General features: G+C 40.7%; 1 protein-coding gene across 5 annotated transcripts in view; it reads right to left on the reverse strand.

Moving 5' to 3' along the window:
• Nucleotides 1-6,747: 6,747 nt before the first annotated feature.
• LOC111965130 (diacylglycerol kinase alpha) overlaps nt 6,748-18,633 on the reverse strand; it is a 34,648-nt gene continuing 22,762 nt past the window's right edge. For all 5 annotated transcript variants that reach the window (XM_023989172.2, XM_023989166.2, XM_023989142.2 and 2 more), the window contains 7 exons: nt 17,819-17,883; nt 17,591-17,681; nt 12,017-12,203; nt 11,418-11,538; nt 11,261-11,321; nt 7,993-8,120; nt 6,748-7,886 (listed from right to left, as the gene is read on the reverse strand). In XM_023989172.2, the coding sequence (XP_023844940.1) occupies nt 8,040-8,120; nt 11,261-11,321; nt 11,418-11,538; nt 12,017-12,203; nt 17,591-17,681; nt 17,819-17,883 (606 nt within the window). In that variant the 3' untranslated portion in view covers nt 6,748-7,886; nt 7,993-8,039. The remainder of the gene's footprint in view (nt 7,887-7,992; nt 8,121-11,260; nt 11,322-11,417; nt 11,539-12,016; nt 12,204-17,590; nt 17,682-17,818; nt 17,884-18,633) is intronic.

Consider the following 18,633-nt stretch of genomic DNA (forward strand, 5'->3'; position numbering starts at 1 on the left):
TGTAGGCCTAGACCATGGAGTTAATGTTTTAATCCAATTTGAACAACTCCATTATTTGAGTTTGAATCATAACTGTAATTTTCAAGGCTACTAGCTTGAATATTTTCCTTCCTTGAAGATACCTTGAAGACTTTCCTTAATCAATGAGTAATTCGTTTTTCTAATACATTTACCTTGTTTCCCCTGACCTAAACCAAAGTTACATTAAACTAAATGAACACATGCATTTATTAACAGACATACAAATACATGATTAAATAGATGAATCAATAGGTTAAAGGTAGCCAAGTGCATCTTGACCTTGGTTACCTACAGTGCCGTCTAGTAAGAACATATAACTGTCTAATAACTTGCATCAGCAGTCCAGCATCCCATAGTGAAACATGATAAGGACAGTGGTGACCGAATCCTTCCAATGGCAAGGAGGAATTCTAGTATGCTCTCCAGTATCTTCTCCAATATTCCTCCACACAGTTGCCAAAAGCAGGAGTGGCAAGAGGGGGGAAAGGGGTAGTTGGGGGAAAGAGGGAAGAATTTAACAATCGATCAAACAGTAAGTAAAATATCTAATATCTATTGATTTAGATGTGGTACCTGAAATGAATAAACCTATTGACACATGTTGATAGGTTCTCTTGACAGCAGTTGAGGAAAAGGCAAAGCTCAAAATGTGCTGAGTGGATGTTTTGCCCCTCCCTCATCATAAAGTGTATTGGGTTTATTTTGATATGGGCGCATGGTTAACAACTGGTGCTCAACATCATGGCTGTATATCACTCTAATCAATCAACAAGTGGGGGAGTCACACACGAGAACCCAACATAGTGCAGTGTGTGATTTATGAGTGTACTTGCCTAGAACTTAGTGCCGTTTGGGCACTATATCAAATAACTCACCAGTAATGTCTGATAGCCACACACTATTCACACACTTTTATGTGATAATTTCATTAAAGCGGCCATAAATGTATTGTGATAAAAGTAAARAAAATTGATACCTTTTCTGCATAGTGTTCCAAATGCACAGGTACCATGCCTCATGCTATAACTCATTTGTCTTTGAGTGTTTGATGTCTTGCACCATGAAACGTACCCAGCAGCTGCTTGGAGCAGGCACTACCAGAGACGGTCTGTGTCTGGCCAACGGCACCAAGGGTCCATAACAGTGTGGCTGTGAATAAGCATGGGAGACGAGGGACTCAAGTTACAGGGGCATTTCCCCTGTCTCTAGACACAACTATGGGCAGAGAGAGAGAGAGGAGTGAGAGAAAGTCAGAGTGGGGGAGAGACGGAAAGGGAGTCAAGCAAGGGTGGGCAGATAGAGAAAATGGGGAAAGAGGGGGTGTGGGGAGCAGAAAGAGAGAGGGATGGGGAGGGTCAGGTTCTGGTAGCGAACTTCTCAATGTATCGATGTCCCCGCTGGCCCGCTCCATTCCCTAGACTATATCAGGTTAGCATGGGGTGTTAAGAGCTTCACTTATTTCAGTAAGTCAGGCAGATGTTATAGAATTGAGTGTGTTGTGTTTATTCTGCAGCAAATTGAGAGCTCTTTTCAGCCTTCCATCACCATCACGGTTCTACCCCCTCAGGTGAAAAGCATCATTACCTTGGTTATGACAGTTCAAATCTGGGCTCTGCAATTGGTAATGGTGCATTTGGATAAATAATTCAACTTAGTCAAAACCCATTAACTATTATTCCATGATTAAAGCAAGTAATCTGTATTTCAATCTATTGAAAATTCACAAATGTCCTTCACACAATAACAAACTCATACAGTGTATCAAAAATTGAAGCTGACCAGGTGGGTAAAATCAGCTTTGATCCAACTGAATAGTATCCATTGAACTGTTTTCCCCTTTGACTGACAGGGAATTTGTACATTTCTTGCTGTGTTTTTAAACTGGATGCTTCCCTCAATTTTAGAGTTATTATCATGCACTGCAAGATGTCAATGAGAGATGGCTGTTCCAAATATCTTTGCTTGAACTTGACATGTTCTGCAGTATTTGTCTCGTCTTTGAAGGATGAGCACTTTGAAGTGAAGCCTGTAGCAAGCCATTGCACCAAGAAAGAATCTCACAAGTTGTCATAGAAATATTTCTTCACAAGATTACGCGGCATGATAATCCCAAATTCCCAACACAAATCATGCTCCGTCAGTACTATTGTAAAAATGCAGTGAGAGTTTGAGGAGTCAAGGGGCCCCAAGTGAGCAGACCACCTTCATACAGATCACATTACTCGTCACATACTTCTCTTTTTGGTGGAGTATACCATGTACTCTATGGTACACATGTAGACACACATAGGTACCATACGCTACATATGGAGAGCATCCCAGTTTCATGTGACCTTTAGAAGGGTGGGGTGTGTATTTCTAGATGAACGGCCCATGCTTCTTCAGGGGTATCAGACTCCAGTCCTAAGGGTTCTCGTTTCAGCATCCCTCCTTAATGACTCAATTAACACTAATTTGCTCATTAAGACTAAACAATGTTGTTACTAAACAGTGTAATGCAAAGAAGCAAATCTCCAATTGGCGAGGCTATTTTAGGTGACATGGGTAATATAACTTCTATTTCGGCCTATTTTGTCCTTTCACGAGCAGCGCTACTTTGGAACACATCTCCTAGCTACACTGAACAAAAATAAAAATGCAACAATTTCAAAGATTATACTGAGTTACAGTTCATATAAGGAAATCAGTCAATTTAAATAAATTCATTAGGCCCTAATCTATTTCACATGACTGGGAATACATTATTGCATCTGTTGGTCACAGATACAGTACCTTAAAGAAAAAAGGTAGGGGCATTGATCTGAACACTAATCTGATGTGACCACCACATTGCACAGATAAAATTCACAACCATGAAAATCTTTCAAACGTACAGTGCATTAGGAAAGTATTCAGATCCCTTGACTTTTTACAGCCTTATTCGAAAATTGATTCGTTTTTTTCCCTCAACAACCTACACACAATACCCCATAATAACAAAGCAAAAATATTTTATGATTTTTTTTCAAATGTATTAAAAATAAAAACTATCACATTTACATAAGTATTCAGACCCTTTCCTCAATACTTTGTTCAAGCACCTTTGGCAGCAATTACAGCATTGAGTAGCCTTTGGTATGATGCTACAAACACCTGTATTTGGGGAGTTTCTCCCATTCTTCTCTGCATACCCTCTCAAGCTCTGTCAGGTTGGATGGGGAGCGTCACTGCACAGCTATTTTCAGGTCTCTCCAGAGATGTTAGATCGGGTTCAAGTCCGGGCTCTGKCTGGGCCACTCAAGGACATTCAGAGACGTGTCCCGAAGCCACTCCTGTGTTGTCTTGGCTGTGTGCTTAGGGTCGTTGTCCTGTTGGAAGGTGAACCTTCGCCCCCAGTCTGAGCGCTCTGGAGCAGGTTTTCATCAAGGATCTCTCTCTACTTTGCTCCGTTCATCTTTCCCTGACCAAGGCCCTTCTCCCCTGATTGCGCAGTTTGGCCGGGCGGCCAGCTCTAGGAAGTCTTGCTGGTTACAAACKTCTTCCATTTAAGAATGATGGAGGCCACTGTGTTCTTGGGGACCTTCAATGCTGCAAAAAAAAAATTGTAATCTTCCCTAGATCTGTGCCTCGACATAATACTGTCTCGGAGGTCTACGGACAATTCCTTCGACCTCATGGCTTGGTTTTTGCTCTGACATGCACTGTCAACTGTGGGACCTTTTATAGACAGGTGTGTGCCTTTCCAAATCATGTCCAATAAATTGAATTTACCACAGGTGGACTCCAATCAAGTTGTAGAAACATCTGAAGGATGATCAATGGAAACAGGATGCACTTGAGCTCAATTTCGAGTCTCATAGCATAGGGTCTGAAAACCTATGTAAATAAGGTATCTGTTTTTTATTTTGAATAACATTTGCAAAAATGTCAAAACTTTGTCATTATGGGGTATTGTGTGTAGATTGATGAGGAAAATGTTTTATGAAATACATTTTAGAAAAAGGCTGTAACGTAACAAAATGTGGAAAAAGTCAAGGGGTCTGAATACTTTCCCGAATGCACTGTATGTCTCTGAAGCAAAGGAAAACATTTCTGGTTTGCACCATGTGCCTCCTTCGCATAGAGTTGATCAGGCTACTGATTGTGGCCTATGGAATGTTGTCCCACTCCTCCTTAATGGCTGTGCAAAGTTGCTGGATATTGGCAGGAACTGGAACACGCTATCTTACATGTCGATCCAGAGCATTCCAAACGTGCTCAATGAGTAACATGTCTGATGAGTATACAGGCCATGGAAGAACTTGGACATTTTTAGCTTCCAGGAATTGTGTACAGATCTTTGCGACATGTGTCCGTGCATTATCATGAGGTGATGGCGGTGGATGAATGGCACGACAACGGGCCTCAGGATCTCGTCACGGTATCGCTGTGCATTCAAATTTTCATTGATAAAATGCAATTGTGTTCATTGTCCATAGCTTATGCCTGCCCATACCATAACTCCACCACCACCATGGGAAGCTGTTCACATCTGCAATACGCTTGCCCACACAACACCATACACGTTGTCTGTCATCTGCTCGGTACAGTTAACACCGGGATTCATCCATGAAGAGCAAATTTCTCCAGCGTGCCAGTGCCCATCGAAGGTGAGCATTTGCCCACTGAAGTCGGTTACAACGCCAAACTGCAGTCAGGTCAAGACTCTGGTGAGGATGACGAGCACCCAGATGAACTTCCCTGAGACGGTTTTTGACAGTTTGTGCAGACTTTCTTCGGTTGTGCAAACCTACAGTTCCATCAGCTGTCTGAGTGGCTGGTCTCAGRTGATCCCACAGGAGAAGAAGTCGGRTGTGGAGGTCCTGGGCTGGAGCGGTTACACGTAGTCTGCGATTTGAGGGMGGTTGGCCGTATTGCCAAATTCTCTAAAACGATGTTGGAAGCGGCTTATGTTAGAGAAATTAACATTCAATTATCTGGCAACAGCTCTGGTGGCCATTCCTTCAGTCAGCATGCCAATAGCACGCTCCCTCAAAACTCGAGACATCTGTAGCATTGTGTTGTGTGACAAAACTGCACATTTTAGAGTGGCCTTTTTATTGTTCCCAGCATAAGGTGTGCCTGTGCAATGATCATCAGCTTCTTGATATGCTACACCTGTCAGGTGGATGGATTACCTTGGCAAAGGAAAAATGCTCAGTAACAGGGATGTAAACAAATGTGTGCACCAAATTTGAGAGAAATAAGCTTTTTGTGTGTATGGAAAACGCCTGATCTTTTATTTCAGTTCATGAAACATGGAACCAACACTTTACATGTTGTGTTTATATTTTTGTTCACTGTAGTTCTAGTGTTGCAGTCATTTTAGGGAAACTCCTGAAGACGATGGCTTCGTCCCAAATGGCACCCTACTTTGGACCTGTCTCTGAGCTCCGTTGGGAGTCCCACTGTCACGCCCTGACCATAGTAAGCTGTTTTTCTCTGTGTTGGTTGGGGCGTGATAGTGACTAGGGTGGGTCATCTAGGTGTTTGTATGTCTATGTTGGCCTGATATGGTTCCCAATCAGAGACASCTGTTTATCGTTGTCTCTGATTGGGGATCATATTTAGGTAGCCATTTTCCCCATTGTTAGTTGTGGGATCTTGTCTACAGTAAGTTGCCTTTGTGCACTCCAGTAGCGTTTCGTTTGTTCTTTATTGTTTTGTGAGTTTCTCTTTATTAAAATTATGTGGAACTCTATGCATGCTGCGCCTTGGTCTCATCATTACAATGAACGTGACACCCACAGCCATTAACACCAATGGCCAACAAACACAAACCTGTTAAGTATGACACAGCACCACTATGACAGCTGCCCAACTGCCATTGACACCCTTTATAAAAGTACATTCTATCACGTACAGCGATATCCTTCTGGTAACTGACCTTGAGAAAGGCAGTGTCACGTGTGATCCCTCTCCGGCCTCTAGGTCACCAGGCTGCTCGTTATGGCRCACACCTGTCACCATCTTTACGCGCACCTGCGTGTCATCAGACTCACCTGGACTCCATCACCTCCCTCCCCTATATATGTCACTCCCTTTGGTTCCTTTCTCAGGCCTTTGGTTCCTTTTTCCTTTCTCTGTTCCAGTGTTTAGTCTGTGTGTTGTTTGTGGTTCTTGTTTTGTTTTATGTTGCATTTATTTATTAAAACACTCACTTCCTAAACTTGCTTCCCGACTCTCAGCTCACATCATTACAGAATAATGCCTCACCTAAGGGAAGCATCAGGGGGTGTTTTTTTTTTTTTTTTAATTGTCAGGTGGAATGACGTCGGGTCCAGGAGCCGCTACGGGCTTTCATGCCTCAGCCGGGCTCGTCGGGCTCCCCTGCCTCAGACGGCTCGTCGGGCTTCCTCTCTGGCCTCTAGGTCACCAGGCTGCTCGTTATAGCGCACACCTGTCACCATCGTTATGCGCACCTGCGCGTCATCAGAGTCACCTGGACTCTATCACCTCTCTGATAACCTTCCCTATATATGTCACTCCCTTTTGGTTCCTTCCCCAGGTGTTATTGTTTCTGTTCCAGTGTTTAGTCTGTGCGTTGTTCGTGTTTCTTGTTTTGTTTTATGTTGCATTTATTTATTAAAACACTCACTCCCTGAACTTGCTTCTCGACTCTCAGCACACATCGTTACAGGCAGAGATAAGAAATTGCTGTCTTTTTTTAAAGATCTCTTACCATGATAGATACATGAATACACATACTGTAGGCTAAACATTTATTTCTTTAAAGAGAAAAGCCAGGTCTCTTTTTTTCTTGAGGACAGCATCTCAGTAGTTGTGGTTTGGAAGCAGTCTCACTAAGCAGAGAGATTAGGTTAGTGTTCATGAGGAAGTGCTGCTTGTGACAAAGTGTTAAAGGCCCAATGCAGGTGTTTTTTAAAATCTCAATATCAAATCATTTCTGGGTAACAATTAAGTACCTTACTGTGAATGTTTTCAATCAAAATGCTTAAAAAGAAACAAAAATAGCTTCTTAGCAAGAGCAATTTCTCAAGCAAGAATTTTGCTATGACTTAGGGAGTGGTTTGAGTGGGGAGGGGAAAACAGAAAACTATCTGTTATTGGCAGAGGTTTGGAACTCTTTCTTATTGTTCTTTTAATGCATTTACCTGATGTCACCAGGCAGGCCAACACTGCATCCCATCAAAACCACCTGAAATTTCAGTCTGTCTTTTCGAACAGCTCTTACATGAAAAGGGCATTATCATAATTTTCACAATTTCGCAGTATTATTCCAACCTCATAGTGTGGAAATATATGTAAAACACAGAAAAATCTAATTTGACTGCACTGGGCCTTTAAGTGAGGTCGGGCAACGCGAACGATACCCTCAGCTGTCTGAGCTGTATCCTCTACAAGAAACTTGCTGAGTAGGCGAAACATACTTAGATTTGACAATGAACGGCATTATATAGCGACACAGACTATTGGCCTATCACGTTAATCAATATGGATACAAAAACATTTGTGTGAAAATGCTATAGAACGCAGATAAACAAACAGGAGATCTATTACTGTGCTGAGACATAACAATAAGGCTTAAAAGTAATCAAACTCATGGAATACTATGGAATTATACATAACTAATACAAACAGATACAAAATGTAATAGCAATGTAATATAAAGCTTAACATTAAGGGACTTACTCAAATCAACACAAGCCTGGGATAGTTCTGAGTTTTTTGTTATGGAAATGAGTAGAGTATCAATGTTAATCAATTGCTACTAGTGTTTCAGGAAGAAATTCAGACATGAAGAATGTTTTTACGAAAATGTTGGTTCCTTTATGGCAGTGGTCCTTCAGCAGTCAGTGGACCTCTGCTTCTGGGTGAAGTTTCCCCTAGGTACAGATCTAGGATAAGCATCCACTCACCCAATCCAAACCTTAACCATTAGTTGGGAAAATGAAAAACTGATCCAAGATCAGTGTCAAAGCGCAACCTCACCCTACACCCGGACCTCTTCAGTCTCAGTGGTGCAGCCCACCTTTCCTCTACTTGAGGTGGAAGAAGCCTGATGATTTGGCAGGAGCAGCCATCAGCATGTTGGCTTGGTTCTTGTGTGTGATGTGGATCTGAACACAGGGTGGAAAATTCAGGAGGTTTTACAGTCATCACAGTCTACAACAGTGTTTCCCTTATCCCCATACCCTCTTTTGGTAGGCAAACATTTTTGTCCTATCCCTGCACGGATACACCTGATTGAAGTAATTCAACTATTATTGAAAGTCGGGACAATCCTTATCCGGCAGGGAAACTTTTAATTTTTATAGCATTATTTGAGATTCATTTTAATTTAAGGGAATTTTATAAGGGAAATACTTGTTATTGGAATTGTTTTAATATTTGCAATATTATTAATTTCCATGTMCGCTCTACGAACAGAAATGCCCTTGTCCGGAGCAAAGGATCCCAATTTCAAACGCTCAAAAAATGTGTTTAAAATTGTATAAACTGGTTATAATTCATATTAACTGAAAAAKGATCTTATGTCGTTTCTTGCAATAGCCCTCTGAAACTTTAAATAATATTGATCTCAAAACTGTGACTCCTAAAAATGTTTGGTCCCCCCAAAAATTGGTAAACTGTCAGATTTGTCTAAAACCCTAAGTGATTCAGGAATGAGCACGGTCAACTCCACAATAAGGCCCCCTTCTTCATGTCCTCATTACATGTAGTGCAACAAGACCGCTCATGGTCTGTAAAGTTGTCTACTTTTAATACATTTAAAACAAGCAATATTGAAATCACCATGGTCACAACAATAAACTGTCAACTCCATCTCCTTGATAGGATATACATTTTGGTTCAGATATGTTTATTTATTTTAGGGTTTATAGTCATAAAGCAACGGAGGAAAAACAAAGGGATAATGTTAGCTTTATAAAATATTGTTTTATGTTCTTTCTCTAGAAAAACATGCCAAAATGCTAACGAAATTAGCCCTGGAGTATTATATAGTGGTATAAAACGAAACAAAATTAAGTTTGGAGAGTTGTACAAACATTTGAATAATCTGTTAGAATTAAACAAATCAAGGCCTTCAAACACTTGTTGAACTATGTACAAATTAAAAGCCTTTTATAGCGTCAGACGGAGTTGACATAAATCCATTTAGTTGCATTTTATGGATATTTTTTGAAGAATTAGGATGTTGTTCCTTTACATGGTGTGATTGGTGATACTTTGGTCTATCAAAAATATATACAGTTGAAGTCGGAAGTTTACATACACCKTAGCCAAATACATTAAACTCAGTTTTTCACAATCCCAGACATTTAATCCTAGTAAAAATTCCCTGTCTTAGGTCAGTTAGGATCACCACTTTATTTTAAGAATGTGAAATGTCAGAATAATAGTAGAGAGAATKATTTATTTCAGCATTTATTTATTTCATCACATTCCCAGTGGGTCAGAAGTTTACATACACTCAATTAGTATTTCGTAGCATTGCCTTTAAATTGTTTAACTTGGGTCAAACGCTTTGGGTAGCCTTCCACAAGCTTCCCACAATAAGTTGGGTATATTTTGGCGATTCCTCCTGACAGAGCTGGTGTAACTGAGTCAGGTTTGTAGGCCTCTTGCTCGCACAAGCTTTTTCAGTTCTGCCCACACATGTTCTATTGGATTGAGGTCAGGGCTTTGTGATGGCCAGTCCAATACCTTGACTTTGTTGTCTTTAAGCCATTTTTGCCACAACTTTGGAAGTATGCTACGGTGCAACGTCCATTTGGAAGACCCAAGCTTTAACTTCCTGACTGATGTCCGGAGATGTTGCTTCAATAATCCACATCATTTCCCTTCCTCATGATGCCATCTATTTTGTGAAGTGCACCAGTCCTTCCTGCAGCAAAGCACCCCCACAACATGATGCTGCCACCCCATACTTCACGGTGGGTATGGGATTGTGTTCTTCGGCTTGCAAGCCTCCCCCTTTTTCCTCCAAACATAACGATGGTCATTATGGCCAAACAGTTATATTTTTGTTTCATCAACCAGAGGACATTTCTCCAATTAGTAGATCTTTGTCCCCATGTGTAGTTGCAAACCGTAGTGTCTGGCTTTTTTATGGCGGTTGGGAGCAGTGGCTTCTTCCTTGCTGATCGGCCTTTCAGGTTATGTCGATATAGGACTTGTGTTTACTGTGGAAATAATACTTTTGTACCTGTTTCCTCCAGCATCTTCACAGGTCCTTTGCTGTTTTCTGGGATTGATTTGCACTTTTCGCACCAAAATGTATTTCATCTCTAGGAGCAGAACCATCTCCTTCCTGAGAGTGGTATGACGCGCTGGCGTGGTCCGCATGGTGTTTCATACGCGTATCTATTGTTTGTACAGATGAATGTGGTACCTTCAGGCGTTTGGAAATTGCTCACAAGGATGAACCAGACTTGTGGAGGTCTACAATTTTTTTTCTGAGGTCTTGGCTGATTTCTTTTAATTTTCCCATTATGTCAAGCAAAGAGGCACTGAGTTTGAAGGTAGGCTTTGAAATACATCCACAGGTACCCACCATATTGACTCAAATTATGTCAATTAGCCTATCAGAAGCTTCTAAAGCCATGACATAATTTTCTGGAATTTTCCAAGCTGTTTAAAGGCACAGTCAACTTAGTGTATGTACACTTCTGACCCACTGGAATTGTGATACAGTGAATTATAAGTGAAATAATCTGTCTGTAAACAATTGTTGGAAAAATTACTTKTGTCATGCACAAAGTAGATGTCCTTATCGACTAGCCAAAACTATAGTTTGTTAACAAGAAATGTGTGGAGTGGTTGAAAAACGAGTTAATGACTCCAACCTAAGTGTATGTAAACTTCAGACTTCAATTGTATATATTTCACATTTGTGTTAATATTAAGACAAATATTTGTGAATATTTGAGATTGGTCCGTCTTTCAAGAATCGCTGAATTAATGAATCACCAAGACCTTGATTAGTTGTCTGGTGTGTCAGTGTAGGGCTAGAAAAAGAATGTGTCTGGTCTGGAAAGGGATGGGAAATGCTGATCTCCAGTACATCACATTGTATTTCTGAAACAAAATTGAGTCAAGAGACTTGGCCCACTGCTAAAACTAACAAGCCAACATAAGGACATCAACAATGTTTATTTTAGAATAAATGTTCCTCCAGTTGTCACAATTTCTAATTCAATTGGTCATAGAGATCCCACGGCCAAACTCACTTAAGGGGTATATTAATAACACTTACAGTGCAGGGAGGCTGCATCCAGGGCTCACCATCAATCTGCATAGGCAAGGCTTTATGTGTCCTGAGAAAGGCAATGAGAGAGAGATATGTTTTAATACCAAAAGTTAAAAAGGCATAACACCTGAAGAATTGTGTATAGAGCCTGTATTAAGTCTACCTGATAGTGATCTGTGATGTTTGAGCCAGTCTGTGTCCAGCCCTCTTCAGCCCAGAATAGATCTGACCCATCTCAATCGCCCCCTCCAACCCCACCACCTCAATCCGCTTGTCACTTAGGTCTGTGGGGGGAAAAGAAAACAAGAAAATATTGTCAATAGCTCATTAAGCAGACATTCATTCTCATACATAGTGACTTAACTACTGTAATACAAATTATATCATAATAATTTGGTGGGTGCTTATATTGCTCCTATGTCTTGCATGTACAAGTGTGTATTAATATGTATGTGGAGAGTGGGGTCATGGCCAGAGTCTGCCATTATCAACGGCGACCCCGGAGCAAATAGGGTTAAGTGTCTTGCTCAAGGGCAGATCAACAGATTTTTCACCTTGTCAAGTATTCGAAATCGCAACCTTTTTGTTAGTGGCCCAACGCTCTAACCACTAGGCTACCTGCCGCCCTCCAAAAATAAGACCATATGGTCTGTGTAAGGGGAAAAGTGACAATATTACATACAATGCTACAGTAAACATTCATATCACTAGGCAACAAAATAAACCTCCAACAATGTATGAGATAAGCATGCACTAAAGTACCTTGTGAGCTCATTTTCAGAATGTCGTGGTCAGTGACGACCTCAGGCGGTTCCTCTTCTGACACATTGTCTCTGTCTGCCTTCTTAGCCTCACCCCACAGGTTGGAGCCGCCGTGCATGCTGGGTATGTTGATGACTGCAAGGCCCTCCAGAGAGTGACCGCTCAGGTCCAGCGGTGTCCCACAGCACTGAGAGATAGACGGGCAGACAGGTAAAGAGGGTAAACGGGTAAAGAGACAAAATTAATTATTGCTATCTACAGTGCCGGGAAAAAGCATTTGCCCCCTTTCTGATTTTCTMTATTTTTGCATATTTTGATACAGAATGTTATCAGATATTCAACCAAAACCTAATATTAAAAGGCACCTGAGTTCACCTATAACTACAAAAATGTATACTTATTGTATTTAACTAAGAAAGTTATGCAACACCCAATTTCCATGTGAAAAAGTAATTGCCCCCTTACACTCATGGCTGCATTCCATACACTTAAAAGACACACCCTATCCCCTCAGCCCTCAAATGAAGTGGACACTTCTGATGACGTATCATGATGTCTGACGAGTATACACTTGCTGGACGAGGGAGGAAGGAATGATTTTTAAATGGACCGCRTTTGCTCGGAAATTCGCCACTCGTTCATCCCGCGATGATTGTGTTTTCAGCSACAGGTAGCTTGTGGGTGATTTATATGCGCTACAGTCAACTATGATTGCATGTCTACTTATATTAACTATATAATTATTAATATACACCTACTTTATRATAGCTAGCAAAWTAAATAGCTAACTAACGTTAGCCTGCCTAGCTACTTCTGAAGAAGGAAAAACATTTATTTCTATAATTTCCAAAAGCTAACTAAACATTTATGAGACGTATTTGTGCATTATTAGCACAATTTCTAACTTATTTACAAATATGGCCGCGGGGATTACCCCAAGAGCATAGGGCTCAGGGTTAAGGGCCAAGGGCTGTCTACTTTGAGTTTGAAATGCAGCCAATAACTGGCTGTGCCACCTTTAGCTGCAATGACAGCAACCAAATGCTTCCTGTAGTTGTTGATCAGTCTCTCACGCCGCTGTGGAGGTATTTTGGCCAACTCTTGCATGCAGAACTGGTTTAACTCAGCAACATTTGTGGGTTTTCAAGCATGAACTGCTCGTTTCAAGTCCTGCCGCAAAATCTCAATTGGGATTAGGTCTGGACTTTGACCAGACCATTCCAAAACTTCAAATTTGTTGCTTTTTAGCCATTTTCATGTAGACTTGATTGTGTGTTTTGGATCATTGTTTTGCTACATGACCCAGCTGCGCTTCAGCTTCAGCTCACAGACGGATGGCCTGACATTCTCCTGTAGAATTCTCTGATACAGAGCAGAATTAATGGTTCTGTCTATTAAGGCAAGTCTTCCAGGTCCTCAAACCTTCACACTACCACCACCATGCTTGACTGATGGTATGAGGCTCTTACTGTGGAATGCAGTGTTTGGTAGGTGAGGTGAACTAATTATCTCTGCATGTGTGGTTCCCACCGTGAAGCATGGAGGAGGAGGTGTGGGGGTGCTTTGCTGGTGCAACTGTCGGTGGTTTATTTAGAATTCAAGGCAGACTTGACCAGCATGCCTACCACAGCATTCTGCAGCAATACGCCATCCCATCTGGTTTGCGCTTAGTGGGACTAGCATTTGTTTTTCAACAGGACAATGACCCAAAACACACCTCCAGGCTGTGTAAGGGMTATTTCACCAAGGAGAGTGATGGAGTGCTGCATCAGATGACCTGGCCTCCACAATCACCTAACCTCAACCCAATTGAGATGGTTTGGGATGAGTTGGACCGAAGAGTGAAGGAAAAGCAGCCAACAAGTGTTTAGACTGTTGGAAAAGCATTCCTCATGAAGCTGGTTGAGGTACAAAAKACTTCTTAATAGCTTCTACCCCCAAGCCATAAGACTCCTGAACAGCTAATCAAATGGCTACCCAGACTATTTGCATTGCCCCCCCCCCCTCTTTTATGCTGCTGCTACTCTGTTTATTATCTATGCATAGTCACTTTAACTCTACCTACATGTACATATTACCTCAATTACCTCGACTAACCAGTGCCCCCGCACATTGACTCGGTACCCACTGTATATAGCCTTGCTATTGTTATTTTACTGCTGATCTTTAATTATTTGTTACTTTTATTTTTTATTTATCTATTTTTTCCTCAACACTTATTTTTCTTAAAATTGCATTGTTGGTGAAGGGATTGTAAGTAAGCATTTCACTGTATTCAGTGCATGTTACAAATAAAAAAWTTATTGAGATAATGCCAGAGYGTGCAAAGCTGTCATCAAGGSAAAGGGTGGTTACTTTGAAGAATCTTGTTTAATACTTTTTTGGTTACTACATGATTCAAATGACGGGTCAAGCAAGTCTCGTCTTCTTATTGGTGTCCTTTAGTAGTGGTTTCTTTGCAGAAATTCGACCATGAAGGCCTGATTCACGCAGTCTCCTCTGAAAAGTTGATGTTGAGATGTGTCTGTTACTTGAACTCTGAAGCATTTATTTGGGCTGCAATTTCTGAGGTGCAGTTAACTCTAATGAACTTATCCTCTGCAGCAGAGGTAACTCTGGGTCTTCCTTTCCTGTGGCGGTCCTCATGGGAGCCAGTTTCATTATAGTGCTTGATGGTTTTTGCGACTGCACCTGAAGAAACGTTCAAAGTTCTTAAAATGTTCCTGTTTGACTGACCTTCATGTCTTAAAGTAATGATGGACTGTCATTTCTCTTTGCTCTTTGCTTATCTTCTGTATACCACCCCTACTTTGTCACAACAAAACTGATTGGCTCAAACGCATTAAGAAGGAAAGAAATTCCACAAATTAACTTTTAACAAGGCACAACTGTTAATTGAAATGCATTCCAGGTTACTACCTCATGAAGCTGGTTGAGAGAATGCCAAGAGTGTGCAAAGCTGTCATCAAGGCAAAGGGTGGCTACTTTGAAGAATCTCAAATATATTTTGATTTGTTTAACACTTTTTTGGTTACTACATGATTCCGTATGTGTTATTTCATAGTTTTGATGTCTTCACTATTATTCTACAATGTAGAAAATAGTAAAAATAAAGAAAAACCCTGGAATGATTAGGTGTGTCCAAACTTTTGACTGGTATTGTATATATTTGTTTTAGCTATTTATTTTGCCTGTGTTTCAGCCTAGCTTAGTGCTTTCTATGGTGGTGGGGCAGCCAACGGGAAATACAGAGCGTAGGGGTTAGTAATGTTCTCTAGTTGCGCCGTGATTGGCTCAGTGTTCTGTCACTCATGGGGACACTATATCGCTGCAAAATCTACAGGGAGAGCTCGAAAATTAAAGTCCCTTGGGTGCTGCCATAGATTTACATTAGACGTACCCATCCAAGAAGGCTCAAGGTCATTGGCCACAGATAAAATGACGTCAAATAACGTTATATCTACCGTAGCTTTGATTGGACTGATCATGTCAACATCATACTTTCAAAATCTTAGCTAGACAAGCAGTCATCATCATTAATCAAGTCGACAGTCTACTGGCAAATCCTTTTCAATACTCGTCATAWGAAGATAAATTATAGATAAAACACATCTGTGCTCATCGGCCATAAACATTACACAACAAGTTGTAAATCGCAAATTCAGGAATCAGTGTCTAACTGCAAGCGTTGCAAAGCAATCAATAGCCAGCCTGCTATTCAGTGGAGAGGGTGTGTGATCCAAGTCTGGGTTTAAGGGTCTCTTTTCCAAGCTTAAAAAGGATAAACATTCACAATCAACACCATGGCCCAGAAAAGGTTGAATACATAGGCCATGTTGTCAATCCAGCATGACTTCTGACGCGTTCAAAACAACTGGAAACTCGGAAATCTCATACTTCAGTGAGTTCAAGACAACTGGAAACTCTGAAAAAAATTAGTGCCGACTGGGAAAATACGGTTTGAATGGTCATCCAACTCAGAATTCCAAGTCGGGAACCCGTGCCCCTTGCTAGAGCTCCGACCTGAAGATCACTGACGTCATGATTCAACATCCCAGTTGTCTTCAAAGCACCATAAATCCAGAGAATGCCAGACATTGATGACAAAGTTTGATGACAAAATTTACCCACAAGAAGGACTGCCACGCCACCTTCCTGTTCAAGTGAGCACAGCACAACAAGGTGAGTCCAAAAATGTCTTGTAAGCTGCTGCATAAATTATGTAATATGCCAGGGAGATATRTATACTGTAGCTAAGAAAGTAATACTACGTGTATGTTGTGTAGTAAGATGTTAGTAGCCCATGTGCATCACCCCAATATTAATTTCGCCTGCTGTTCTAACTTGGTGGTCCACATGTAGCCTATAGCCTGTTTTAGAGAAATGTAATCATTGAATATTGTAAGAGCTTTCATTGTCTGCTTATATTCCCCCTTTATTTATACTTCGATTCGGACTTGGTGTACAGAGACAATACTGTAAGAATGGCCCATGTGCTGAATTCTGTCGCTGTACATTTCAAAAGTGCTGAACAAATAGTTATATTGACTACGTCCGTTCTAGCTCGCTCATTAATGTCTTAATCGAAATGACGGATTGCCTCTTATGCGCTCATTGTTCCCTTATGCCATAGTTTGTACATCTCAATTGTCAGTAGAAACCACATTTTTTTAAGCAAGTCAGCCATTTCAGCTATGTTTTTTAAAAAGGCAGTAAATGAGGCTGAATGAACTGTTTCGCTGCCAGACAAGGCTCCGCTGATAGCCAGGTGTAGCGGTGGTAAGGATTCACCCCATGGTCCTGAAAGAAAGCTCTGCTGTTGGGATGGCTTTATGTAGGCCCTAACAGTTTGTGGGTAACCTTTGTCRCCATTATAGTGGAATTAATGTATTGTTTAGCTTTTAGGCATGTATCATAAAAAAATATGTTGAATTTGCCCCACCAAGATTTACATGATAAAGTCGCAAGTGGACATGGGTCCCATTATGCCTGGCGAAAACCAAACACTGCATTCCATAGTAAGAACCTTATACCAACAGTCAAGCATGGTGGTGGTAGTGTGATGGTTTGGGGATGCTTTGCTGCCTCGGGACYGGGAAGACTTGCATTAATGGAAGGAACCATGAATTCTCCTCTGTATCAGAGAATTCTACAGGAGAATGTCAGGCCATCCGTTTGTGAGCTAAAGTGCAGTTGGGTCATGCAACAAGACAATGATCCAAAACACACAATAGTCTACATGAAAATATCTAAAAAGAAACAAATTTAAAATTAAAGGTGGCTCAACCAGTTATTGAGTGTAAGGGGGCAATTACTTTTTCACACAAGGGCATTGGGTTTTACATAACTTTGTTTATGAAATATGAACGGTGATATTTGTTCACTCAGGTTCCCTTTATCTAATATTAGGTTTTGGTTGAAGATCTGCTAACATTCAGTACAAAAAATATGCAAAAGTAGAGAAAATTAGAAAGGGGGCAAATATTTTTTCACAACACTGTACACTTAAACTATGGTAAGATCCATTTAACCACAAACTAAAATAACTAGGATTCAAGACTCTTCAGTGTTCACCTCAATGCTGAGACACTCCTTTAGCTTCTTGCAGGAGGCAGAGATGGTCTCAGAGGTGGCAAACTCAAAATACCACAGTTTGTTCTTCATCCTTGCAGAGAAAACAAAAAGCACATTGTTTTGGGTCAGTGCTCAGAGATAAACAAAATCACACCCAGCCATAACAGATTTTTCACTCTTCACACTCAACACTCTTTGTTTGATCCTTGACCTTTCAGTCACTCTCACCTGCTGTTGAACTTTTGAGGGTGCTTCTCCCTCATGGAGTGAAAACGGTGAGCAATGGAGGCATCCTGTCAATTAACACATTGTAGCATTTACATGTGTTCAATAAATCTTTATCACCACAAAAGGGCAATTTGTAACAATAAGAAAACAAGAGCACAATGACAAGAAAAATCACAGTCACATCAGTGCCTTCGGAAAGTATTCAGACAGACCCTTTGACTTTTTACACATTTTGTTATGTTACAGCCTTATTCTAAAATGGATTAAATAAAAATCTCATCAATCTACACAAAATATCCCAAAATGACAAAGTGAAAACATATATATATATATATATTTTTACAAATGTATAAAAAATTCAAAACAGATACCTTATGTCAGAAGTTTACATACACCTTAGCCAAATACATTTAAATTCAGTTTTTCACAATTCCTGACCTTCAATCCGAGTAAAAATTCCCTGTCTTAGGTCAGTTAGGATCACTACTTTATTTTAAGAATGTGAAATGTCAGAATAATAGAAGAGAGAATGATTTATATCAGCTTTTAATTCTTTCATCACATTCCCAGTGGGTCAGAAGTTTACATACACTCAATTAGTATTTGGTAGCATTGCCTTTAAATTGTTTAACTTGGGTCAAATGTTTTGGGTAGCCTTCCACAAGCTTCCCACAATTAGTTGGGTGAATTTTGACCCATTCCTCCTGACAGAGCTGGTGTAATTGAGTCAGGTTTGTAGGACTCCTTGCTCGCACACACTTTTTCAGTTCTGCCCACACATTTTCTATGGGATTGAGGTCAGGGCTTTGTGATGG

The sequence above is a fragment of the Salvelinus sp. IW2-2015 genome, linkage group LG1 (genome assembly GCF_002910315.2).
Source record: "Salvelinus sp. IW2-2015 linkage group LG1, ASM291031v2, whole genome shotgun sequence".
In the NCBI taxonomy this organism is placed as follows: Eukaryota; Metazoa; Chordata; class Actinopteri; order Salmoniformes; family Salmonidae; genus Salvelinus; species Salvelinus sp. IW2-2015.